The 27,982-nt window shown below is 46.9% G+C and overlaps 1 protein-coding gene and 1 non-coding gene across 2 annotated transcripts in view; both read right to left on the reverse strand.

Moving 5' to 3' along the window:
- Positions 1 to 26,230, reverse strand: part of LOC149363000 (MIF4G domain-containing protein B-like) — a 29,638-nt gene extending 3,408 nt beyond the window's left edge. Inside the window, exons 1-4 of the mRNA XM_089569851.1 lie at positions 26,033 to 26,230; positions 16,913 to 17,162; positions 10,426 to 10,544; positions 618 to 893 (exon numbers count right to left, since the gene is read on the reverse strand). Coding sequence (XP_089425977.1) covers positions 618 to 893; positions 10,426 to 10,544; positions 16,913 to 17,162; positions 26,033 to 26,230 — 843 coding nt within the window. The remainder of the gene's footprint in view (positions 1 to 617; positions 894 to 10,425; positions 10,545 to 16,912; positions 17,163 to 26,032) is intronic.
- Positions 3,779 to 3,850, reverse strand: TRNAT-CGU (transfer RNA threonine (anticodon CGU)). Its single transcript has one exon. It is a non-coding gene; the product is annotated as a tRNA-Thr (tRNA).
- Positions 26,231 to 27,982: the final 1,752 nt, after the last annotated feature.

The following is a 27,982-nucleotide window of genomic DNA, read 5'->3' on the forward strand; positions in this document are numbered from 1 at the left end:
CGCATTGGTTTCTGAATAATTCTCCTGTAGTTCTATTTGCTTGTTAAAAACCTTTAACCTTGGTTTCTATTATCTCCTCTCCGCCGGTAGGCTACTAGCGTTAGGCAATTTTAAGCTGCTCCCAATGCGGCTAGCCTAGTCAGGACTGTTTCAGACCTCTACTCTGGACGATGTTAAGGGCAGAAGCTGAAATCCGTGAGGTTTTTTTAACCAGAATGCAAAGAAAACAAGCAACGAATCACGCTGGAATCAGGAATAGCGTTCTTGCTTAAGTAAGTTCTGAGATGGAAGAATAGTCACCCGATGGTCACTGGCCTACCTGTCTATCCGGGAAAAAAAGATGTTTGTTTGATATAACTGACGCCTCGCAATGATTTGTCACGCATGCATTTCTCATTGAGTCCTGGAATACTGGAATAATAGTTAGGATATGAGAGCGCAAAACGGGGACACGGACGAGGAAGGGAACAGGACGAGCGCTGCTCCCTTCCTCGTCCGTGTCCCCGTTTTGCGCTCTCATGTCTTTCACGAATATGCACCAACAAGCCCAGCTTCAAGTACTCCTATAGTTAGGATAGTTGAGATAATAATAGCGAAGACTTTCTGCTGCCACTGACCATGGTGCCGCTGTGAATTCCGGACGAGGGCAGCATCTTGCAGCAGCAGCAGCACAGAACCTCCCCGAGAGCGGAGGAGACTTCTGAGAGCTCCGGTTGTCGAGCTGCCTCTCCTGTCGTCATTGCAAGGAGCAGTTTGGAGACGAAGGAGAGGCAGTTTGCCTCACTGCGGTGCAGACGACGCCGAGTCCCGTTGGCGGTGCGCCGCTGAATGACGTCAATCAACTCGTAGACTTCACACAGGAGGCCGCGCTGGAACCAACCTTTGGTCCTTTTCTGCAATAGGAATGGTTGGATATCCAATGTCAGCGGCGAGGTAAGCCCCCTTGTTCATTGGCATACGGAGGGGAAGTATTCAGCTGTGCCTGTGGCTTTAAATAAATCCTGCGACTAGAAATTCATAGGGATTTGCCTATCAAACGTTTGGCTGCGAATGGAATATTTTCAAATAAATTCACACAGTAACGCAGAGAGGGTAAATTAACAACATGCACTTCTTGAAAAAACCAACATTTAAAAGGCATAAGTTTTATATCACTCATAGTCGCCATGTCTCATTCCTGTCATACGACCTAGAAGGTAATGAATAGTGGAAGAATAATTATTCAGCAGCAGTACAGCAATAAACTCTTTCGTGGTCTTATAACATGTGACAGTATGACGGTTTGGCTTACTGCTCATACGGCGCCCAAACTCACTAAATCTTTTCGTGAAGAAATGTAGGGCGGCCATACCCCTCTTTATAGGCAAAGTGACGAAAAAGACAGCCCACGAAGGGGACGAAGAGCGGCAGCTCATGCTACAACGCGACCGGGGCACAGTCTTTCAAGCCTCCTCCCCTCCATGACGGCAAAGCGCTGTATATGCCAGACCAACCGCAGCGTTCTCCGATGAATGAATCCAGCGCGTGTCGAAACTTCGATGCCTGTGCAGGGCATATATGCTGTTCCTACCGAAAGAAGAGCAATCGAAACTAAGCCGTGAGAGACAGCACGCAAACCACGCTATGCCAGACCATCAGATATTGACTCAGAGGAGTTTTCCTCTGTCTTTCTCTTCGAATACGTACGTTATGGGTTTTAACAAGAGAAAATTGCGTGCGAGAAAAGCGATGGCCGCAAAACAACTCATGCACGGGCCGCTTCTTCCCAGTTTGCTCTGTCGTCCCGAATCCCCTTGCCCGTTCGTGACAAGACTATTACGTCATCGTCACTTTCTTCGCTAGCGCATTCACAGCTAAGCTATCGTGCGTCGTAGCATGATGCACTAATGGCTCGTTTGGCGCTTGCTGGTCGAGTGCACCGCAGCGAGTTTTGATGACCGTCAAGGCGTTGGTTTAACGCATTAACGTCCTATGAGAGATTGAAGTCTCCAGTACGTGCGAGTGTCAGCAAACAATTCACCGCCAGTGGCGCTGTAACTGTGTATCACCTAGTTCATTCCTGTTATAAGGGGTAGTCGTTTGAGATTGTCCCAGGAACGGCGTTCCAACGCTTTAGCTTGATACGCGAGGCAACGCAACGGCAGCATCCAGCTTGCAGCAAAAATCCAAAAATAAATGCCGTCTGCTGATGCATTATCAGAGTAGCAGCCTATGTCTCAAAGTTTGTGGCGGGAAGCATACGTCAGCTTGTCGACTCATCGTGTGAGGTCCTTCTCGCCCCAAACCGAAAGCAGACAGAGCAAACGCTTCCACACTTCGGCGCGTGGGATTGAGACGCCATTTTGGGAGCAATAGGTGGCTCTGGAGACACGGCGAGTGATGTAGGTCAGCGGCTGTAGATCTGTGGCACCTCTGTCCCGAAAAGTGCCTGCGTTTCTCGCACCTAACGGATTAGAACAAACCTCATCTGTTATGTGCAAGATGATAAGCTGTGAACGTGCCTGCAAACTCCACGGTGTTTTTTCCACAACTGCAAGTGAAAATAATATTTCGTAATTTATCAGTGTTTACGAAGTTCGAATTAAAAGAACGGTAAAAGTGCGGGGCGAATCTAACAGCAAATGTTATTCGCATAATATCTGAATCTTGGAATATTTGCACTTCCCTTCAATTTTTCTTTGCCAGACTGCTTAATGATATTATGGCTGCTTCAAAATCATTACGTAGTTCCACCATACATTGTAAGACTTCCGTCATTCTAATCAGTTCCACCCTTTTAAGCTTCACAGCTGGATCCTGTTTATTCCCAGTTCTCTCCGAACACCGGATGATACAATTCATTTTGGCCGAATACTACCATTACGTGCGTTTTCGTAACAATCCCCTGCGCCTCGTTAAAATAGACCGCAAAAATTGCCGGGACCAAGGCGCATGGTGTGGTGACGTAATTTGTTGGGCTTTCTTGCAAGACACAGATCTAGGTAATTCAGCACAACACTGATATTACTAGTGTTCTGTTACGCACAATACCGAATCATGCTTAGTATTTTACGTCTGACACTGATATGCTAAATGTTGTAGAATGATTCCTGCTAAACTTAAAATGTTTCTTGACCTCTGCAACTTTATTGTCCTCAGCGCACTGGCGCTGTCTGTAACAGATCAACGTGCACGGCTGTATTCAGTCTATAAGAGCCTATTTTATGTAATCTTCAGGCTGATAGCAGTGCAAATGATATTTTTGTAGATATCCTGAAGTCTTTTAACAGTTTTCTGGTTGTATTGTAATAAAAGAAAAGAAAACAGCGCTGTTTAGTACTTTAGAACTTCCCTGTCGCCAATACAGCCCTAAGTGGCCTTTAAGAAATTCAAAATAAAGATATTAAAATAAGTTACATCTACTGTACCACAACGCTCCGTTTTGAGACCTCATATTCTTCTTTTTGCCTCCCCGAAGTACAAGAGTGCTCTCAAATTCTGCTGCGTGTAGCTAATAAAAAGTGATAAATATTCAACATTAACTTTTTTTCATATGATCTGGTACAACCACTTACGTTGAACAAACAAAAAAAACAATTATATTATTTTTTTATTCAAAACGTGTTTATCCTGCATTATTACTGCCATAATATTATTCATTTAGTGACAGAAACCAAGGGGCACAGGGGATTTTTTAATTAATTTATTTATTTTGTGGTGTTGATCAATTTAGAATATTACTGGATATGTTATCGCTTAAAGCTAATTGATTAGAAAAGCAGAAGAAAAAACAACCACATGCCGCCGGTGGGATTCGAACCCACGACCTCCGAATTACGCGTCCGGTGCTCTACCTCTGAGCTACGGCGACGGCTGTCAAATCTTCTGCTTTCGGGAGTATTTATGTTTACAAGTAACCTAACCTTGAGAGTGTTCATCACCGTCACCCACGTTCATAAGCGGCGGACGTAGAAAGTCCTGAGTTACCGCAGGTGTGACGTAGAACGTCATCGAACGGAGAGGGTGGAAGCTGCGTGAGAACCCTCTTATGCTTCCTATGGCGTCAATGCTGCCAGAACCGATGCCCTCGCTAAGCAATTAAGCAAACAAGGGAAGTGAAATGAGGGGCTCGTTATAAATATGACAGAAGCCAACAGCCACAGAAACCAAGGGGCACAGGGGATTTTTTAGTTTATTTAATTATTTTGTGGTGTTGATCAATTTAGAATATTACTGGATATGTTATCGCTTAAAGCTAATTGATTAGAAAAGCAGAAGAAAAAACAACCACATGCCGCCGGTGGGATCCGAACCCACGACCTCCGAATTACGCGTCCGGTGCTCTACCTCTAAGCTACGGCGACGGCTGTCAAATCTTCTGCTTTCGGGGTATTTATGTTTACAAGTAACCTAACCTTGAGAGTGTTCATCAGCGTCACCCACGTTCATAAGCGGCGGACGTAGAAAGTCCTGAGTTACCGCAGGTGTGACGTAGAACGTCATCGAACGGAGAGGGTGGAAGCTGCGTGAGAACCCTCTTATGCTTCCTATGGCGTCAAGGCTGCCAGAACCGATGCCCTCGCTAAGCAATTAAGCAAACAAGGGAAGTGGAATGAGGGTCTCGTTATAAATATGACAGAAGCCAACAGCCACAGAAACCAAGGGGCACAGGGGATTTTTTAGTTTATTTAATTATTTTGTGGTGTTGATCAATTTAGAATATTACTGGATATGTTATCGCTTAAAGCTAATTTGTTATTTCTGTATTGAAAATAATGGCATTAATTGATTTTCCCTCATATAGTTGGGGAATATATTTGATTACGTTTCATTTGGTGTCAACAGGTATATGTTGCCTGCACAAAGATTGCTTACGCTTATTTTACTTTTGGCGGAGGCGAGCTGGCGGTTTTACCGCATTCTTCTTCGATTATTTGTTTTTCCATTGTCACAGCTATCTATTGACTTCAGTGAGTCACGGAGGGTAACATACAGTATATTTTTATCAGCGCTGACTAAGTTATCAATCTTGTTCTGGCAACCATGCAGTCTCCTACTCGGATAGTTCTAGCAATAACGTCTTCGGTGTATGTGAAGTAACACCATTTGCATCTTTACATGACTATAAGGTACACGTCGTTATTAACACTACTGTATTTACCAACTACCCCCTACCTCTATTTGCGTTTTGTATACCCGTGCGTAATACCAGCCCTGCCTGAAATTAGATTTTCAATCTTACTCTGAATCGCATTATATAAGCAGAAAAATAAATTGGTGTTACCGGAGGAAAAATTTGGCGGTCGTTAGCGGCTGAATGAAAACAGGATATGTCTTTATAACTTATCTGGAAGCTACTTTTTCTTGAAATGAAGCCATGGTTGCAACATTAATTCCTTCACATTGTGCCTATATCGACTGACCAATTACGTTAATGACTGTATTACCCCGTTGACAAAGTTTATTGACTGCTGGTCAAAGTATCTATGCAAAATATTTCCTCATTCAGTGAAACCTTAGTTTTTGAAAAGTGCGTTTTGGTGGAGGAGTTTATTCTAGTGGGTTAAGGCTGACAGGATTACCTTTAGACTCTGTTCGCTTCCATCTAAAAGTCGGCAGAGGGAAAAGGCGTAAGCCCGCCTGGTCACCTCGTGGACGCAGTCGCCGTGCATCAACTCGAGCTGCTCCTGGGTGCGCAGTGCGGCGTGATATAACCCGACGCCACGCAGCTGCCGGAATTCTCGGTCTTCTACCCGCTTTCGACGCATCGAGTCGAGCTGCTGCTGGGTGGCGCTCGACCGGAGACAGGGACACGGATATGTTTGCGCATAAGACACTTCAGACTGCTTGCGTGTGCCAAAAATATGAGGGAAGTCGCCGCCGTACCGCGGCCCACGCTCCGCCGTCAGGGTATGACGCCTCAGCTAATCAATTAATACCCATCTGTGCAGAATTGGTCTTCGTCTAGTTAACATTCATAGATGCCTGGAAGTCCGCATACCTCTCCTGGCGCTGTAGTGCAGCGGTTAAGCGGATCGCCATGGTCCTGGGATGGCAGGTGCTGCCACCTGTCGGACTTGTGCGATCCAGGTTCTCTACTCGAATAACCTCGCGCGACCAACCATTAATTTATTCGTCCTCTTCCATGTGCATGCGGACGCCATCTTTTTTGTGTCATGGAGTGTCAACACACAAGGAAGGGTTTGCGCTGAATGAGGCAAGTAAGACTTATGCCTTTATAAGCGCAAACTCCCTTCTGACTCCGATACTTATCGCCCACTGAGCACACACGACAACCTCGCTGCTAGGCAGGGCCAGCTGCCATGAAAAATACCAATGCCTATTAGTCATCTCTACGAGCCCCCTACCTCGATCGTCTCACCAGTGAATTTTTATGGACCCGGCAACCATTTATAATATATTAAATTGTGGATTTTTTGCACATTCAGCGATTATTCACTTCGTGTTTTCGCAGCTATTTTTGTTTTTTATTTGTTCTATTTTAGGCTCCGTGCTGTAATTACGCATCGTATCCCGCTGCAGTAATGCTACAAAGTTGATGGAGGTTTCTAACATATCAAGCAAAACAAAAATTTTTCCTCCTCCTTTCTCCCATCCTGTCGTCAACTGCAGTCCACTCGTGCAAAGTCAGCTAGGATTGCTTGAAAAACACCGTCACCAGCTCGTTTCTTCGGAGGGGAAGATGGAAAAAGCGCTTGATGCTTGCGACAGTCTGCGCTTTTCTTACCATTTCCTTCCTTGATAATCATTTCTTAAGCTTCTCTTGGCAATCATTTGCAGACACCCATCGATTTTAGCAGTTTGTCCTTTGTGATCCGCTCAGCCAGTTTCCTAGCAGTACCTGTAGAATTCATCTCAGTGGAAGTATCTAGACCCACAAGGAGCTTCTAACGACAACATTCGAAATAATGCGGGACGGGAGAACCCAGGAAAGAACGCCAGCAGAACTAGCAATGTCAGCATTCATGATTACTTTTCTGTATATAATGGCAATCTATTTGAACGCTTCCAGACCTGACAGGCTTTAAGCTCTGTGGCGGTGGTTAATGTATTTAAGCAATTTTGGACCACAGTCTGTGTACAGATATAATGAAAGTACATAGAATATTGCATGACATGAGATGGAAAGGATTCTTTATTGACCTGTATTATGCAATCGGTTAACTCACTGGCGCCTTGGATTTTACACTCATTTATGTTTCCGCACATTTAGTCGGTGAGGTAATGAGGCATGGTGGTTGCTCTAAGAGCATTACTACTGTATTCGGACCTGGGACCGACCGGCAGCAGTTCCAGCAGCTCTAAGAAGACATGGAAAGTGACACCAGTACGCACGCCACCTTGTGCCAGCGTCCGTATCGCGTCTTGCCCACTGAGCGCCGCGTCATCTGACGATGTCGACGACATGCTTGAGTGCGGCATTACACAGCCCTCTCACAGCCCTTCTGCCTTTTCTCTTCTCCTGGTGACGAAAAAAGACGGCTCCATCAGGCTCTGTGTGGACTACAGCCGTCTCAACAAATCACTCGCAAGGATGTTTATCCTCTACCCCGAATCGACGATGCACTGGCCTACTTGCAGGGAGCGGAGTATTTTTCTTCCCTCCACTCACGCTCCGGCTACTGGCAGGTCCCGATGGCTGCCGCTGACCGACCAAAAACCACCTTCATCGCCCCGGACAGATTTTATCAATTCAAGGTGATGCCATTCTGGCTAAGCAATGCCCCAGCCACATTCGAGTGAATGATAGATAATATACCCATCGGGCTCAAATGGGAAACGCGTCTAGGTTCTCTGGATGACAATCTATTTTTTTCTCAATATTTTCCATCCTATATAAAGCGCCTTCGATGAGTATTCACGTGTTTTACTGAAGCTGGGCTACAACTCAACTTGAAAAAAATGTCACTTCGGTGCTACGAGGAGGATAATATTGCCGCACTTAGTTTAGACACTCTACCGGCGCCTCCGTGCGGTCTGTCTTCGCCCTTTGTCGCGTGCCGGACTTCATCGTCTTCCGCTCAGCTCTAGGGTCAGTCAGCTGTGCTCTGCTCAGTGCTCTTGCTAAGTACTGTGAGAACGCTCTACCGGCGTCCAGTGACAATATTTGGTCATGTAATCTCCACGGACGGCGTTCTTCCTTAGCCTGGCAAACTTCGCGCTGTCACTGACTTCCTGAAGCCGACCTCAAACGAACTGCGCCATTTTATAAGCTTGTGCTCATACTTTCGCCGCTTCATACAAAATTTCGCCTATATCATCGCCCCTTTAACACAGCTTCTCGCCGATGGCCCCGTTTGCGATGCTGCGTTCAACATACTACTTCGTCTGCTCGTGTCCGCCCCCCCCCCTCCCCCACAATGCAATGCAACAAATTTTGGCTACATGGCGCCAAATACATGCGCTCTCGAGAAGGTTGCAGGCAAAGAAACGTTTCCAGTGCACTTAATTTGTCGAAATAGCCGAAATTGCTGGGCCACAGCGCCGAGGGTAACCGCTTTTAGAAATTCTAAGAACTAATATGGACATTACTTACGGTGGGCTATACGCCCCTCAGTAATTATGAAGCCTTTCAGTAGTAGTTAAACCGTTAACGATTCAATATTGGTGAAACATCCTGCTAGTTAGCACGTCTTATCTGTATTCTCATGGACTACACCGCTGGCAATGCTATGGCGAAAAAAGCGCTCTTCCAACTCAAAAAACATATTTTAAAACTTGTGTAAAGTCTTTAGCGAAATTCCTTGTATTTAACTTCAGGACTGCATTGCGTCAAAACTGTACGCGTTCATCTTTTAAAACCACATGCTTTTGACCACAATCATTGGCGCCTGAACTCAGTCGATAATCGTCTTATCCTTGAGCAACGATTTCACACTACAGTACTGGCCTTGTTTGGTTTTCCTTCTGAACGCAATACTTTCCATCCACTTCCCGACTGCAGCGCTTTCTTCATTAAAGTCGTCATGAAATAAAAAATTTGGCGGGGACTTAACATTGGTTAAGCCTGATAGGTTACGAAAGCGAGCGCAGCGCCTCTAACGGAAAGAACGCGGCTCGCCGCGTCTAAAGAAGGAACGCAGTGCGCCGCGTCTACAGGTTACGCGTGTCTACCGGCCGCCGCTGCGCGACTCGACTTGGTAGCCCATCTCACACCTTAGTATGACGTCAGGCTAAAATGTCACTAGGCATGGCATGACGTCAGAGGTCCTTCTACATGTCACGCGTGGCTACCGGCCGCCGCTGCGCGACGACTCGACTTGGTAGCCCATCTCTCACCCTTGTATGACGTCACTAGGCATGGCATGACGTTATACGTTATTCTAACTGTCAAGCGTGGCTACCGGCCGTCGCTGCATGACGACTCGACTTGGTAGCCCATCTCTCACCCTAGTTTGACGTCAGAGGTCATTCTAAAGGTCAAACGCAGCTACCGGCCACCGCTAAGCGAAAGGCCGTTCATGAGCGTAGTATTGCTTTTGCAATAAAACCGGCGCGGACCGCTACGTTTTCCACGCGCGTTCATTGATCGTGTCCTCTTGCCGCCTTTGGAGGAAAATCCCGTCAGCTTGTGTTCGGCTGTCTAATGACACTGCACTGTTTTAATGCGAAAGCAATACTATGCTCATGAACGACTTTTCCCGTAGCGGTGGCCGGTAGCCACGTTTGACCTTTAGAATGACCTCTAACGTCATACCAGAACGAGAGATGAGCTACCAAGTCGAGCCATCGTGCAGCGAAGGCCAGTGGCCATGCGTGACGTTTAGAATAACCTATGACGTCATGTCATGTCCAGTGACGTCATAGCGTGACGTAATACAAAGGTGACAGATGGGCTACCAAGTCGAGTCGTCGTGAAGCGGCGGCCAGTAGCCACGCGTGACATTTAGAAGGACCTCTGACGTCATGCCATGCCTAGTGACATCATAGCGTGACGTCATACTAAGGTGTGAGATGGGCTACCAAGTCGAGTCGGTGAGCGGCGTCCGGGAGGCACGCGTGACCTGTACACGCGGCGCACTGCGTTCCTTCTTTGGACGCGGCGCCGCGTTCCTTCCGTTAGAGGCGCTGCGCTCGCTTTCGTAGCCTACCAGGCTTAACCAAAGCTAAGCCCCGCCATTTTTTTTGTCCAAACACTTCAGCGGTGTATGCAGCATCTTGCGTGTTGTAGACATCAGGAGTCCTGTGAGGTCATATTCCATTAACCCTCTCTCGCCCTTAAAACCACCTTTCTTTGCTTCTACCTATGCATTTCGCTTTCCTGTAGCGCATTCACGCCCCTCCTCTTGAAGTGGCGTGGTGCACTGCGAGGGGCGCAGTGCACCACGCCTAGGCCTCACCAAGTGAGGCCTAGCAGGAAGTTCTAGCATCTGAGTAGGACCTGAGTCATGCGAAACATGCGCACTGCGTCCATTCGTCGCTTACCATAATGACGTGAATGCAGAAGGAAGTTGCGGGTTGGTGAATATGGGGATCAGCCTTGATCCTTGACCACAGCACTGGGACCAGTAAGTGTAACTGCTGATCTGTCAACGCATCCGGATCTGTGGAAAGCAGTGTATGGTGTGATTATAGCTCACGCCTGAAAATGCAACTTGCAATGCAAGAAAAGGGACGCCAACAGTGGAAAAAAAAGAGCTCTCTATAGTGCCTTTCCTGTCCTGTCTCCTCGTTACTTTTCTTCTGCTGGGCTTGTAATCTCGAGATTACGATACCAATTGGCCCAACATACCACTTGGTTACGATACACGTCGAGACAAAGCTAATTAAATGCAAGAACTCCCAGAAGCCAAGGTCAGTAACAATGTGTCTAATCATGTGCGTAACTAACCAATTAAACAGATTTCGTGCACTCACTACTGCTGGGAAAGTACACTTACAAAGAACAAATTAAAAGCAAATATTTTCTGAACACCAGCCTTGAATCCATTTCAAGTAATGAACGAACCATTGCTGCGAAAAAAGAGCGGCTAAGTGCTGAAAACACGTTCAGAGCCTCAGTGGCACTTAGTCATGGACTACTCTGTGCTGTTGGAACTGCCGCACTTCTAGTATTAGGTATTTAATTTCTTATTAAGCTGGTTCAGCACAAATGTTACTACGCTTTATGAAAGGATAGCCGTTAAAAGCATCAGGTTGTGTTTTTTGGCAATTCGAAGCAAACTTATTGGCTAAGATTTGGAGTAGCAGCGGGATGTTCCTTCTATAGAAAAATTGGGTGGTAAGAAGTGCCACAGTCTGGAAAGAAGCGAGCAGGACTAGGTTTAGCGAGCAATTTATAGTGCAGTGGCAGTTTCCTCTTGTGTTAGAGAGATACGCTTAGCTCTGTGGTCGTATAGAACGCCACCCTCTCTGCACAATAGAGTGCGCCATGGTAGTGAAAGTCTGATCAGGGGCGCCATACGGGCGAGAAAAAAAAAGAGTTGCGTGACGGGGGGGATTCGTTTCGTCTTGTTTGATTGTGCGGCAGAATAGCGGCTGGCTTTGCGCAACCGCGCCTGGGCTTGAAAACCAATTATTTTCATCCACTCCTAGCGCACCTCAACCCAGCATGACTCCCTGACAGCGCACACACGCCACAAACCAGTCTGCTGCAAGAATTTGTCTGCCCACTCACATTTCCAGAGACGAGACAGTAGAAAAATTACCGAAGACAATTTGGAATTTCCAAAGTGCTTTGCAAAAAAATATGGCTGAGGCTTAGCTAAGGTTAAGCCTAGTCAGATGCGAAGCATATTGATGGCTAGGCTTGATAATACCCATGGCTTTCCTTGGTTGATTACTTGGTCATTTTAATACAACCACTAGAAGCCTTCGTCGTGGGGGAAGACAACGGCATGGCTACAGCGGAACGCCGACTAAACCCGAGACGCGCGTTGGGTGAACACCTGGATTGCCACGGAAGCCGCGTCCGCCTGCCCAGTGGAGCGAGCGTTTCACCTACACCGAGTGTGAACGCGCATTCGAAATGCGCGGGAGTGTGACGTCACCATACCACGTGGTCTGCACGGCGTGCAACCGCAGCGACGGCACGAGTTGGAGCCCCGTCTCTCATCTGTCGTGACGTCATTGTGTCACGTGGTGTGCACGGCGTGTAACCGTCACGAAGGGCTTGGGTTACCTATTGTAATATGCTTCGCATAAAAGCCCTGTAGTCAACCCACCGCTGCTTTCCCGAACCGCTTTGCGCGTGGCGGGCTTCCCGCATGTGCGGTTTTTATTGTCTTTGGTGGCTGCGGTCTCCATTTTGATTGCAGTGTTTTAGAGCGGGCTCTTTGGCGCCCGTTACACGGCGTCGCCGTCGCCGTTGTCCGTTTGGCGTTCATTGTGTTCAATGGCGTTGGCGTTGACGTTTTACACACCGATCATTTTAAGGAAAGGAAGCGCTCATAACTGGTTCCCTGGGTCAGTGGACCCCTGAATCACGCTTTTGTGTTGTTGTTGCGGCTGCAAGAGCCGTTGCCTAGCAACCGTCGCGGTGGACACCCGTACCGCACCGTGCAGGAAGGGAGGCAGTGGGAGTGAAAGAAGAAAGACAAAGAGAGGCCGTAGTGAAGAAAATGAAATTTCTATTATCTTTCATACCAGATCTCTCGATGATGTTAGTGTTGCAGTTGAAGACGGAATATCAGATCATAAGCTTGTAGTTTTCACATACAGAATACACGCACCTAATAACTCGTCTACTCGAAACAGGAGCACAGTTAAAGATTTTAGTAGGGCTAACGATGAGTCAGTTCTTGATTATTTCGAAATGGCGTTAGAAAAATTCACGGGAAATGATGTCAATAATCTATGGAATAAATTCAAATCTGCTTGCCATTTCTGTATTCAACACTTCATTCCGAGCAAAACTAAGAATGTGCGTCGTAAAAACCCATGGATCAGCCGCGAAATAATTCATTTATTACGCAGAGTAAAACGGCTCAGAAAGCACACGAAGAACAACCCTGCGCTTCTAAACTTAAGACCTTTACTTGCAGAAAAACTTCGCTCTAGTAAGCAGTTTTATTATTCTTCCACATTACCGCAGTTTATCAAGAGCGATCCTGCCAAATTCTGGCGCCACCTTACCTCTGATACACGCAAATCCATCGATCACATCAAGACCGGCAAAAAAACTGTACGCGACAAGCCGCAGATAGCCACAGAATTTAATCTTTTCTTTCAGTCAGTTTTTTTCAGATTCCTGACCCCGACCCTCTTGTTTTAACGGCACGAGCAGTGTCAGCCCTGAATTTATATCCTATGAGGGCATCTTTTTTATGCTCCTAAATCTTAATCCTAAATCATCGAGCGGCCCTGATGGTATTCCAAACGCCTTCTTGCGCCGTTACTCTGAATCGGTTGCCCGGTTTCTTGTTGTCATTTTTCGTTTGTCTTTTTCTAGTGCCGATGTCCCATCTGACTGGAGGCTCGCACGTGTCGTGCCTGTATTTAAGAAAGGTGACCGCTCTCAGTTAACCAACTACCGACCGATATCTCTCATCAGCACTTCATGCAAACTCATGGAACATATCATTTCCAACTACATCACTGATTTCCTCGATAGTAAAAACATACTCTCTCCTTTCCAGCACGGTTTCCGCAAAGGCCTGTCGACAACCACACAACTAGTTTCCACAATTCATTCGTTTTCCTCCGTTCTCGATAGTTCCGGTCAGATTGACGTTATATTCCTGGACTTCAGCAAGGCATTCGATAAGGCTACTCATTCCGGTCTGTTATTCAAACTTGACGAGCTGCGTTTGCCACGAACTGTAGTTGACTGGGTATCGTCATATCTTGATAAGCGACAGCAATTTGTTGATTTCGAAGGGCACCATTCCGACGTCCTCTCTGTCAATTCTGGTGTCCCGCAGGGCAGCGTCCTAGGCCCTCTTCTTTTCTTAATTTATGTACACGACTTAACCTCCGTCATACATGAAAGCGGCAGTATTAGATTATTTGCGGATGACTGCTTGCTCTTCAAGGCTGTTAAAGATATCAATGATCAGGCTGTGCTTAATGAAAGTCTTAATGCTGTTTCCAGTTGGTGTGATCGCTGGGATATGAAACTGAATCCTGATAAAACTGTTTTCATGCGTATCACAAACAAAAAGTCTGCTCTTGCTCACCAGTACACTATCAAGCAGATCCCCATAACTCAACCTGACTCTTTTAAATATTTGGGTGTAACGATTACAGAATATTTAAGCTGGTCCGCTCATATTGACAATATCTGCTCCTCGGCGCGCCGCAAACTCGGCCAGTTAAGACACAGACTCAAATATAGCCCCTCCCATGTAAAGCTTCTGGCCTACAACACACTGATGAAATCTAGATTGCAGTACGCATGCGAGGTTTGGGACCCTTTCACTAAAAAAGACATTATCAAACTTGAACGGATTCAAAGATCAGCAGTTCGCTTCATATATAACCGGTACCGACGACATGACTCCCCATCTGAATTAATGAGAATCAACAAGATCAAACCCTTAGAGTACCGGAGAAAGCTAGCAAGAATTAAATTCCTCTTTAAACTCTACCATTCTCAGTTCCGTCTTGACCCTTCATTGTAAGCGAAACCTTCAACAACTAGAGTAACAAGGCATTGCCATCCGCATAAATTATCTCATTTGTTTGCCCGCACCAATAACTTTAAATATTCTTTCTTTCCCCGAACTATAGCAGAATGGAACAACCTACCCCCTCATGTGTTTATACCCGAAAATGTGCTTTCCGCCATTGAACAAGTACTTGACCGTTAACTATTGTTTGTTGTTTGTTTCGACTTGTTTTATTTTCATGCTCCGTATCGCTTCTACTGCATTCTGCTGTTGGCGTCGTCTTTTGCTGGTCGTCGGAGTTCTCTGTATGTTTATCCCACTCCTGCTTGGGCCTTAACGGCCTGCAGTATTGTATAAATAAAAAAAAAATATTTGAGGAAAAGAAATTACGCAGTAACTGTCTCGCATCTCTCGGTGGACACCCGTCATCCGTTTGCAGAGGAAGGGAGGACGTGGGAGTGAAAGAAGGAACAGAAAGAGGGCGCGCAGTGAAGAAAATGAATTTGAGGAAAGGAAATTGCGGAGGAGGTTGCGCCGCTGCACTGAGAAGAGGCCACAGTGGTCACCATTCCAGCACAAGGACGGACACTGCGAGCATGAGCCACTAAAGGCTTTCGCCTTAAAAGAAACTCACTACACTTGGCAGTCCTACACACGCTCCGTCTGTTTTGAATTTCCGAGTGGGGAATGTACAAAAAACCTTTTATTTTTGTTCACGCAGTGGCTAAAACTCGCTTATTAGCAAAAAAGGTGCATCAAGCATAACCTACCCAAGTTGCACAAAACGTGGGGCCCCTGTGGTCCCAAACGGGCTAGTGGGGCTGGGACATCGGCTCGGAGACCTTCGTCGGCCCCCTTTAGGCAATTTCATCTTCTGTGGGTCTTATATCGATGAGGCAAGTGCTAACCGAGCCCACATTTCCAAGACCTGCTGACATCAGTAAGTTGTTGCGTACTTGAAGGTGAATGCGACACAAATGGATCCCTCACGCAAGCAAACCTCGCCTATCCCGAATTGTGCTGCCCGCAATAAACCACTCAAGGTAGCAGAAGGGCCGACTCGGGGCTGGAAAGCGGGAATGCCTGCTGCTGCTCACGTGGGTTCCCCGCCGGACACATGAGGGTAGATGCAATCACATGTGAGCTCTACGCAGGTATAAGGTGGGCAGGCCGAAATGGGCCTGCCAGCGCACTACTGATGTACGTCCCACATCACCGTGGCAGGAATAGAAAGCGTACGTGGCAGCTCGTTGCCGACAACAGTTTCATGTCGGTTACTTGAGGTAAAATAGAACAAAAATGCGGGATATAAGTAGAAAAATACCTGTGCTAATCTTCATCGGGCTGCCCGCAGAAAGCTGCTGTATGGCCTCTGACAGAGCCCGCATGGGCTCTGAACAGAGCTGGAAATTGGGCGTTCTAGCAGGATGCCCACATCAGTCCATTTTAGGGTGCATAAGGCCATGTGGAACGTAAATACCAGTTCTGACCGAGAAAATAACAACGCGGCAAAACAGTGTAACCGATGCAGTGCCGCACCGTGTCCTAAATTGGCGCTAGCGGGCCTGAACACACCAGCAAACTTCCATCAGTCTGCCCTGAACACTAATTTTTATTTTGGAATTTCTATTCATCGATCCTATAAGTTAGACGTATAGATGATTTAAATATGAATTCTAAGCATATCCAATCAATTACTAAATAATACATGTTTGTTCTGGCCCTGGTTCACACGTAAAATGTGCAAATTGACCGGACAATAAACAGGAATAATTGTTCCAACTTCCTACTATGCACTGGACTACCTACCAGTCTCCGCACTTCAATATATATTTCTTAATACGCACGCTGACACTTCGTACTGTGCCAAAATACATTAGTTTCCGTCACGTTAAATGTTGACTTTTCGTCAACAGTGACACACACATTTTCGTTGCGGTGTTGCAAAGTGATGCACGGGTACACCATGCCCATTACTCCACCACGGCATGAAGATCAAAAGAAATAATGCCAGCTTGGAGAGCACTGTGCATTCATACCCTTACGTTGCTAACTATTGTCGCTACCGCATCTTGTGGTGGCATATAGGCAGTGGGCTGAAGTACTCACGCGGCACGAATCAGGCTTGAAAATATCGCAATGAAAACAGTAATACCTTCTGACGTGTTGATTTACACTGAGAGCCTTCCAGCAACGTCTTGTGGAGGCATAAAAAATACAGCTCTTGATATATTGTGTCGAGGTAAGCGCAGGAATTATTCCAGAGTAGCATGCGCTGCGCGTGTCATTATCGAACACGCAGCACTAATCCGCATCGAAGCGAGAGATCTTTAAATAGCTCATAAGATTTTTTTAGCCCGTACCTTCAAAGGCTGCCCGCAGGATGCCTGTAGGCTTCACTTCATGAACATTCACTTGGCGGTCATTATTTTGTTGGCCTCGGTAAACTGCGGCGATGAGGCCCCGGTCCGGAACAGAGCACGACGGCCCCGCTTCTGACTGTCGTTCCTGCTCCAGGATGTCTTCAGCGGCGTCCAGGCAGGATGAGCAGGGCTGAAATGGTTCGACGAGAACTGCAGCTCTCATTGTTTCTCCGCCATCCGCTTTGCATTCCTAAAAATATCGAAAGAGTCATTTTTTGCAAAAGAGATTTCTTACAGTTCGTTCAAGGCGAATGGATTTACTGTATCTTCGGTATCGTGTAAGAATAAAATGTGTCAGTTTACATAAGAGCAGCGTTAACCTTTGATAGTTGCATTTATCAGGGGCCCGTATGTTTCGAGGAGTAAGGACCGCATATTTGATCACCTCTTTAAATGTGCGGACTCGGAGCAATATGTTTGAATGGTTTGTGTTTTATCTTTTCGTGAAATATACAAGAGTGTATGTGGTTTTCAAGGAAACATCCTCTCATATTTCTAACAAAAATTAGCAGTCGTGGGACTGGGCACTTGCGTGAGAAAAGCGAACGAGCCGGCGGTAGAATCAGTGTGCTCTCTGTCAACATGGTTGTTTCAATGGCCCAATAAGAACGCTGGGATATCTGTTGCGTCGAGATTCCCTAGACAGCCGAGCGAATTGCCATAAAAGGCTGGGATGTAGGATAATGCTTGTCAAAAGGCGCGACGATATGCATATGGCAGGTAATATTCCGACAGCAAGAAACTTAGGAGAACGAAGCGATCACATTTCTGAGAAACGGCACCACTTAATTTTGATAGTTACGCTGCTGCATCGAAATCGTTCACAAATATTATTGGCGAGCCAACGACGCAGTCAGACTTGCCTCGCATTCTTCGTGCATCATCATCCCGGTCATCTTTGTTTACACAGCACCGGGCACTCCGTCCCCCTTATGTCCCTTCAAAACATTGGACAATGTCTCATTAATTAACATGCTGCGACTCATTAATGATTTCTGTTTTTTTTTCCATTCCACACAGAGAGCGCACTACTTAGAGAGTGGCCGAAGTCAAAGGGCGAGTGCGTTGGAGCGACGATGGTGTGCAGCGCAACGACTTCACCCTGCACCTGTCCCTTCATGCTGCTCAACGCCTATGCCGAGACACGGTCACTAACTGCGCATTGCCCCTTCAAGAATGCTAGGTGAGTCCTGCTGTGCCACACAGCCTGTGAGTCGCCTACGTGGATTACGCATAAGAGGGACCAGTGCCGGCCAGTAACGCTCAAGACGTAGGCCCCGTTCTTTGCGGTTTTTCATGAGCAATCTTCGATATTTTAACCCAAAAGACGAAAAAGCCCTTGAAGAAATGTGCTTCTATCAAAAGTCGTGGCCAGTCATTCTCCAGCAGTAAAAAGTTCACGCGGACATCTTAGGGACTACCATAAGTGTGTGGTCTTGCTTCGGGCTGGCGAAGCGTATATAAAGCCAACATCGTAACGTGCCCAAATACGTCCACTGCAAGGAAAAGACCGCAACCACTGACTGCATACATAGAAGGAGGGAAAGCTGAAAGAGTTGGTTTCTGTTATTCTTAGGAAAAACAGCCCGAGTAACACGAAGACGGAACCAACAAGACAACACGAGCGCTGATCACCTATCAGCCGTGTCCTGTTCCAGCTGCGGCCCTCTTATCGGCTCAAACAGCCTAATCCCGCTACACCCCTGTCTGAATAACCTGACCGTTCATAATTCAAAATTTGCAAGAGGCTCTTCGTGAATGACCTGATCTGGTGAAGTTCTATTTGCTAGGTGCTGGCTGAAGTCCGACAGATCTGGGTAACGCCAAGTAAAGCCGAAATTCCAAAAACCACTGGTTCCGCCTCGTCGGCTATTTGCTATTTATTTATTTATTTACAAGACACTACCGGCCTCACTTTTAGGTCTTGTGTACGTGTGAGCATATCAATAATACCTCAAGGAAACGCGCACAACAAAAAAGCATCACAAGAATTCAAGTGAGAAGGTGAGACAAAATCAAGCAGTAATAATAGTAACGAAAAGTAAAGCGCAACAAAACGACAGGGCGCGTACACAGCATCACGATACAACCACGCATGCTCCATCACTTCAATCACTTATTTTGCTGACAATGCAAAATAATGAATTGATTTTTTTCTACTTTACAAGCTCTAATTCAGCAGAATTACACGACGATGCAGTGCAGAAAGTGACTGTAAACTTCAGTCCATGAAACTACTTCTGAAAGCTCGGAAAGCATATTTGCATGGTGTTCGGGCTGATGATTGGGGTACCTGGTGGGCTGTCGGAGCCGTAGACGCTTGCGCTGGCGGCAGCCTCAGCTTCTGGACGAGCTCTTGCCGTGGTGCCTCTCCGAAGACGGGCGCTGCTTTGCTTAAGACCCGGCCACGCCCTCGGCCTCGGCCTGTTGTTCCCTTGGCAGCAGCAAAAGGCTCGGGAACGTCGCCGCCACCTGCGTGTTCCATGGTAGAAATTCTTGTGCCTCGGAACCGAGAGAGGAGACTCCAAAAGTCACGTGCTGCAGAGGCTTCGTCTTCTTCCCGTATTCTTTGGAACTTCTTCTTTTACGAAGTCGTTGGTAGTGACAATGGCGGTGGAAATTTGCTTTTCGTGTTCGTGCCTTGAAGGCTGAATAATTCCTGTTATTAATGCGTCTAGTTAAGGTTTACATGACTAGCTTATACTTCCCCTTTCCAGTGACGCATTGCATGGGGACAATGTTACGCTTACTACTATTTATGCTCATTACGACAGTAGTATACAACTTAAAAAAATTGCCGAGGATTGCCATATCAAACAATCCACGTATCAAAATTCTGGAGCTCATAATATTTTTCTTGTGATAAGCTCCTTGTTTAGGTAACAAGACGCGTTTAACCAGCCGACTACTTTTTCGTCGAGTAGGAATTTTGTGCGCGGAGGCTCAATGTTGGCGGAGCTTCACTGCAGACTTAAGTTGTATTCGAATATATACTATGCCGTCATCATGGCATGCACGAACTAGTACATGCCAATATGCTATATTATTCTAGTGATCCTGTGGACCTAGGCGCAGTAACCACATGTTTCTGGACTCAGATTTGTTGCTAGGGACGCTGGTGCTAACCGTCTCCTACTCCGCTCGACGCTCCGGCAACACGCAGCGAAACTCGTGTTTGGGCTAGAGTGGGAGCGCTTTCGCTCTAATGGTTCTCAACACTTTGCGGTCACTCAATATTTGGGCTCATTGACAGGAACACAGCTTACTGCGCAGGTTGGTACATCTCCACGGAGGAAGCTTTTTTCCCGTTATGTTTCTCTTTTCCCTTGCCACCCGTAGGCTACCAATTGTCTACAATGTATAAAATCCTGCAACCCATAATAAAACTTCGGCGTCTGGTGCCAGCCTGTACAGCCCTTCTTAATATTCTGTCGTGCATTCTTTCTCGCTTGCTTCTACTATGAATACTGTTATGGGCAAGAGGAGTCCCCGTTGCGGAGGTATTTCTCCGTTTCCAGGGGACCTCTAGATGAACAATAAGTTAGCGACTAGGAACAAAATATGTGAAAAGCTGATCACGAAAAACTACATTAGAGCGCCTACCACCAGTTGCTTACTGTCTATACAATTCGTTTATTCAATCGTAAACATAGCTGTTAAAAAAATCAGGTAGTGTTTTTGGCAATTCGAAGCAACCTTATTGGCTAGGATTGGGAGTAGCAGCTAGATGTTGTATTTAATCTTCCTATTACAAAATTGGGCGGTAAGAAGTGCCACAGTCTAGAAAGAAGCGAGCAGGACTGGGTTTAGGGAGCAATTTATAGTGCGGATGCAGTTTCCACATGTTTCAGAGACATACTCTTTGCTCTGTGGTCGTTAAAACGCCACCCTCTCTGCACAATAGAGTGCGCCATGGTAGTGACAGTCTGATCACGGGCGCCGTATGGGCGAGAAAAAAAAAAGAATGGCGTGACGGGGGGGGGGGGGGATCATTTCGTCTTGTTTGGTTGGGCGGCGGAATAGCGGCTGGCTTTGCGCAACCGCGCCTGGGCTTGAAAGCATAGCGCACACACGCCACAAACCAGTCTGCTGCAAGAGTATGTCTGCCCACTCACATTTCGAGAGACGAGACAGTACAAAAATTACCGAAGACACTTTGGAAATTCCAAAGTGCTTAGCAAAAGCCTTGTAGTCAACCCACCGCCGCTTTCCCGAACCGCTTTGCGCGTGGCGGGCTTCGCGCATGTGCGGCTTTTATTGGCTTTGGTGGCTGCGGTCTCCATTTTGGTTCCAGTGTTTTAGAGCGAGCAATTTGGCACCCGTTACGCGGCGTCGCCGTCGCCATTGTCCGTTCGGCGTTCATTGTGTTCAGTGGCGTTGACGTTGACGTTTTACACTCCGATCATTTTAAGGAAAGGAAGCGCTCATAACTGGTTCCCTGGGTCAGTGGACGTCTGAATTGCGCTTTTGTGTTGTTGTTGCGGCTGCAAGAGCCGTTGCCTAGCAACCGTCGCGGTGGACACCCGTACCGTACCGTGCAGGAAGGGAGGCAGTGGGAGTGAAAGAAGAAAGACAAAGAGAGGCCGTAGTGAAGAAAATGAAAATTCTATTTGGGGAAAGGAAATTACGCAGTAACTGTCTCGCATATCTCGGTGGACACCCGTCATTCGTTTGCAGAGGAAGGGAGGACGAGGGAGTGAAAGAAGGAACAGAAAGAGGCGCGCAGTGAAGAAAATGAATTTGAGGAAAGGAAATTGCGGAGGAGATTGCGCCGCTGCACTGAGAAGAGGCCACAGTTGGCACAATTCCAGCGCAAGGACGGACACCGCGAGCATGAGCCACTAGAGGCTTTCGCCTTAAGAGAAACGCACTACATTTGGCAGTCCTACACACGCTCCGTCTGTTTTGAATTCCCTTGTGGGGAATGTATAAACACCTTTTTTTTTGTTCACGCAGTGGCTAAAACTCGCTTATTAGCAAAAAACGTGCATCAAGCATAACCTACCCAAGTTGCACAAAACGTGATGCCCATGTCGTCCCAAACGGGCTAGTGGGGCAGGGACATTGACTCGGAAGCCTTCGTCGGCCCTCTTTAAAGAAGTTCATCTTCTATGGGTCTCATATCGATGAGGCAAGTGCTAACCGAGCCCACATTTCCAAGACCCGCTGACGTCAGTAAGTTGTTGCGTGCTTGAAGGTGGATGCGACACAAATGGGTCCCTCACGCAAGCAAACCTGGGATATCCCGAATTGTGATGCCCGCAAAAAACCACTCAAGGTACCAGAAGGGCCGACGCGGGGCTGGAAAGCGGGAATGCCTGCTGCTGCTCACGTGGGTTCCCCTCCGGACACATGAGGGTAGATGCAATCACATGTGGGCTCTACGCAGGTATAAGGTGGGCAGACCGAAATGGGACTGCCCGCCCACTACTGATGTACGTCCCACATAACCGTGGCAGGAATAGAAAGCGTACAGGCGCGGCCATAAGTAAACGGAGCACGCTATTGCGTTCGGAGTGAAATCACGCCTTCTCCATTGGAAATGAAGAAGCATTGTTTGTCTACAAGAAAGCCCATCAACCTCCGCTATCAACATGCGCGTACCACTGCTAGAAATTTCAATTATGTGACGCGGGAAAAATATTCGAAGACAGTTGCGTGCTCCGTTTACTTTTGTCCGCGCCTGTACGTGGCAGCTCGTTGCCGACGACAGTTTCTTGCCGGTTACTTGAGGTAAAATGGAACAAAAATGCGGGATATAAGTACAAAAATACCTGTGCTAACCCTCATCGGGCTGCCCGCTGAAAGCTGCTGTATGACTTCTGACAGAGCTCGCATGGACTCTGAACAGAGCTGGAAATTGGGCGTGCTAGGATGATGCCCACATCGGTCCATTTTAGGGTGCATAAGGCCATGTGGAACGTAAATACCAGTTCTGTACGAGAAAATAAAAACGCGGCAAAACAGTGTAACTGATGCAGTGCCGCAGCGTGTCCTAAATTAGCGCTAGCGGGCCAGAACACACCAGCGAACTTCCATCTATCTGCCCTCAACACTAATTTTAATTTTGGAATTTCTATTCATCGAGCCTATAAGTTAGACGTATAGATGATTTAAATATGAATTCTAAGCATATTCAATCAATTACTAAATATTGCATGTTTGTTCTGGCTCGGGTTCACACGTAAAATGTACAAATTGACTGGACAATACTCAGGAATAATTGTTCCAACTTCCTGCTATGCAGTGGACTACCTACCAGTCTCCGCACTTCAATATATACATGTATTTCTTAGTACGCACGCTGACACTTCGAACTGTGAATAAAAACATTAGTTTCCGTCGTGTTAAATGTTCAACTTTTCGTCACCAGTGACACACACATTTTCGGGGCGGTGTTGCAAAGTCATGCGCGGGTACACCATGCCCACTACTCCACCACAGCATGAAGATCAAGAGAAATAATTCCAGCTTGGAGAGCACTGTGCATTCATATCCTTACCTTGCTAACTATGGTCGCTACCGCATCTTCTGGTGGCATATAGGCAGTGGGCTGAAGTACTTACGCAGCACGAATTAGGCTTGAAAATATCGCAATGAAAACAGTAATACCTTCTGACGTGTTGATTTACACTGAGAGCCTTCCAGCAACGTCTTGTGGAGGCATAAAAAATACAGCTCTTGATATATTGTGTCGAGGTAAGCGGAAGAATTATTCCAGAGTAGCATGCGCTGCGCGCGTCATTACTGAACACGCAACACCAATACGCATCGAAGCGAGAGATCTTTAAATAGCTCATGATTTTTTTAGCCCGTACCTTCAAAGGCTGCCCGCAGGATGCCTGTAGGCTTCACGTCCTGAACCTTCACTTGGCGGTCATTATTTTGTTGGCCTCGGTTAACGGCGGCGATGAGGCCCCGGTCCGGAACAGAGCACGACGGCCCCGCTTCTGACTGTCGTTCCTGCTCCAGGACGTCTTCAGCGGCGTCCAGGCATGATGAGCGGGGCTGAAATGGTTCGGCGAGAACTGCAGCTCTCATTGTTTCTCCGCCATCCGCATTGCATTCCCAAAAATATCGAGTCATTTTGCCAAAAGGTTTGGTTTGGTTTGGTTTATGGGGTTTAATGTCCCGAAGCGACTAAGGCTATGAGAGACGCCGTAGTGGAGGGCTCCGGAAATTTCGACCACCTGGGGTTCTTTAACGTGCACTGACATCGCACAGTACACGGGCCTCTAGAATTTCTCCTCCAAAAAAATTCAACCGCCGCGGCCGGGATCGAACCCGCGTCTTTCGGGTCAGCAGCCGAGCACCATAACCACCGTTCCACCGATTTCTTACAGATCGTTCAAGGCGAATGGATTTACTGTATCTTCGGTATCGTGTAAGAATAAAATGTGTCAGTTTGCATAAGAGCAGCGTTCACCTTTGATAGTTGCATTTATCAGGGGCCCGTATGTTTCGAGCAGTAAGGACCGTATATGTGATCACCTCTTTAAATGTGCGGACTCGGAGCAATATGTTTGAATGGTTCGTGTTTTATCTTTTCGTGAAATATACAAGAGAGCATGTGGTTTTCCTGGAAACATCCTCTCGTATTTCTAACAAAAATTAGCAGTCGTGGGACTCGCCACCTTGCGTGAGCAAAGCGAACGAGCCGGCGGTAGAATCACTATGCTCTCTGTCAACACGGTTGTTTCAATGGCCCAATAGGAACGCTGGGATATCTGTTGCGTCGAGAGTCCCTAGACAGCCGAGCGAACTGTCATAAAAGGCTGGGATGTAGGATAGTGCTTGTCAAAAGGCGCGACGGTATGCATATGGCAGGTAATATTCCGACAGCAAGAAACTAAGATTTCTGAGAAACGGGACCAGTTAATTTTGATACAGTTACGTTGCTGCATCGAAATCGTTCACAGACATCTTTGTTTATATATACATAGCTCCGGGCACTCCGTCCCCCTTATGTCCGTTCAAAATATTGGACACTGTCTCATTAATTAACATGCTGCGACTCATTCCTGATTTGTCTTTATTTTTCGATTCCATACAGAGAGCGCACTAATTGGTGAGTGGCTGCAGTCAAAGAGCGAGTGTGTGGGTGCGACGATGGTGTGCAGCGCAAAGACTTCACTCTTCACTTGTCCCTTCAGGCTGCACAACGCCTATGCCGAGACACGGTCACTAGGTGCGCGTTGCCCCTTCAAGAATGCTAGGTGAGTCCTGCTGTGCCACACAGCATGTGAGTCGCCTACGTGGATTACGCATAAAAGGGCTAGTGCCGGCCACTAACGCTCAAGGCGTAGGCCCAGCTCTTTGCGGTTTTTCATGAGCAATCTTCGATCTTTTAACCCAAAAGACGAAAAAGCCCTTGAAGAAATGTGCTTCTATCAAAAGTCGTGGCTAGTCATTCTCCAGCAGTAAAAAGTTAACGCGGACATCTTAGGGACTACCATAAGTGTGTGGTCTTGCTTCGGGCTGGCGAAGTGTATATATAGACAACATCGTAACGTGCCCAAATACGTCCACTGCAAGGAAAAGACCGCAACCATTGATTGCATACATAGAAGGAGGGTCAGCTGGGAGAGTTGGTTTCTGTTATTCATAGCAAAAACAGCCCGAGTAACACGAAGACGGAACGAACCAGACAACACGAGCGCTGATCTCCTATCAACCGTGTCCTGTTCCAGCTGCGGCCCTCTTATCCGCTCAAGCTGCCTAATCCCGCTACCACACCTGTCTGAATAACCTAACCGTTCATATTTCAAAATTTTTTAGGAGCTCCTCGTGAATGACCTGATCTGGCGAAGTTCTATTTGTTAGGTGCTGGCTGAAGTCCGACAGATCTGAAGTCCGACACGCATGCTCCATCACTTCAATCACTTATTTTGCTGACAATGCAAAATAATGAATTGATCTTTTTCTACTTTACAAACTCTAATTCAGCAGAATTACACGACGATGCTGTGCAGAAAGTGACTGTAAACTTCTGTCCGTGAAACTACTTCCCAAAGCTCGGCAAGCATATTTGCATGGTGTTCGGGCTGATTATTGGGGTACCTGGTGGGCTGTCGCAGCCGCAGACGCTTGCGCTGGCGGCAGCCTCAGCTTCTGGACGAGCTCTTGCCGTGGTGCCTCTCCGAAGACGGGCGCTGCTTTGCTTAAGACCCGGCCACGCCCTCGGCCTCGGCCTCGGCCTGTTGTTCCCTTGGCAGCAGCAAAAGGCTCGGGAACGTCGCCGCCACCTGCGTGTTCCATGGCAGAAATTATTGTGCCTCGGAGCCGAGAGAGGAGACTCGATAAGTCTCGTGCTACAGAGGCTTCGTTTTCTTCCCTTATTCTTTGGAACTTCTTCTTTTACCAGGTCGTTGGTAGTGAGAATGGTGGTGGAAATTTGCTTTTCGTGCCTTCAAGGCTGAATAATTCCTGTTATTAATACGTCTAGTTAAGGTTTACATGATTAGCTTATACTTCCCCTTTCCAGTGATGCATTGCATGGGGACGCTGTTTCGCTTACTACTATTTATGCTCATTACGACAGTAGTATACAACTTAAAAAAAAATTTCCGAGGATTGCCATATCAAACAATCCACGTATCAAAATTCTGGAGCTCATAATCTTTTTCTTCTCATAAGCTCCTTGTTTAGGTAACAAGACTCGTTTAACCACCCGACTACATTTTCGTCGTGGAGGAATTCTGTGCGCGGAGGCTGAATGTTGAAGGAGCTTCACTGAAGGACATGCACGAACTGGTACATGCCAATATGGTATTTTATTCTAGTGATCCAGCGGACCTCGGCGCAGTAACCACGTGTTTCTGGACTCAGATTTGCTGCTAGGGACGCCGTTGCTAACCGTCTGCTGCTCCGCTCGATGCTCCGGAAACACACAGCGAAACTCGGGTTTGGGATAGAGTGGGAGAGCTTTCGCTCTAATGGTTCTCAACACATTGCGGTTACTGAATATTTGGGCTCAGTGACAGGAACACAGCGTACTGCGCGAGTTGGTACATCTCCACGGGGGAAGCTCTTTGTTCGTTGTTTTCCCTTCTGCCTTGTCAACCGTACGCTACCAATCTTCGACAATGTATAAAATCCTGCAACCCGCAATAAAACTTCGGCGTCTAGCGCCAGCCTGCGCAGCCCATCTTAATTTTCTGTCGTGCATTCTTTCTCGCTTGCTTTCGCTATGAATAGCGTTAAGGGCAAGAGGAGTCCCCGTTGCGGAGGTGTTTCTCTACATGCGGGGGACCTCTAGAGGAACAATAAGTTGGCGACTTGACCGGAACAAAATATGTGAAAAGCTGACCACGCAAAACTACTTTAGAGCGCCTATCATCAGTGGCTTACTCTCTATACAGTTCTTTCTAGTTCTAGCGCAGTCTATACATGTGGGACACCGGCTCTCAGGGCTTGAATTTCGATGGTAGCTAAAACGGCAGTGCGCTGTGCGATGCCAGTGCACTTTAAGGGGATACAGACGACAAACGGAAGTTTGCCTGTATCCACTGAACCGCACTCTTATCGAATACAGACAACTCTAGATGAAACCGCAGCATAAAAAAAGCTAGAAGAAAAAACAAAAAAAAAACATCACGTGTATGAGCACCATAGGAAAGTTCAGTAAGCAAAATGCTCAGGGGACGCACTACTTCTCAGAGGAGACTGTAAACCGCCGTTTACTTCAAAATAATAGAAACCAGTGGTTTTCGGTAAAAACGCCGAGAGCTTCGTTAATTAAAAGACTAGAGCATAAAACTAGGGCAGAGACATACCAGGATACAGGACGAGCGCTAAACATGAACTCTAGTTAATGTTCAGCGCTCGTCCTGCCCCCTTCTATGTCTTTGTCATAGTTTCATGCGCTAGTCTTTTAATTAACGATGACACACCAACTAGCCCAGCTTTCCGCCTTAATTGCCGAGAGCATGAATCGAGTGGCTGGAAGATTTTTAAATCCGATTTTCTCAACGTTAAATACGCAAATAAGCAGACAATGAATATTTAAAT

Source organism: Amblyomma mixtum, chromosome 2, assembly GCF_055824585.1.
Source record: "Amblyomma mixtum isolate Tamu chromosome 2, ASM5582458v1, whole genome shotgun sequence".
Classification (NCBI taxonomy): domain Eukaryota; kingdom Metazoa; phylum Arthropoda; class Arachnida; order Ixodida; family Ixodidae; genus Amblyomma; species Amblyomma mixtum.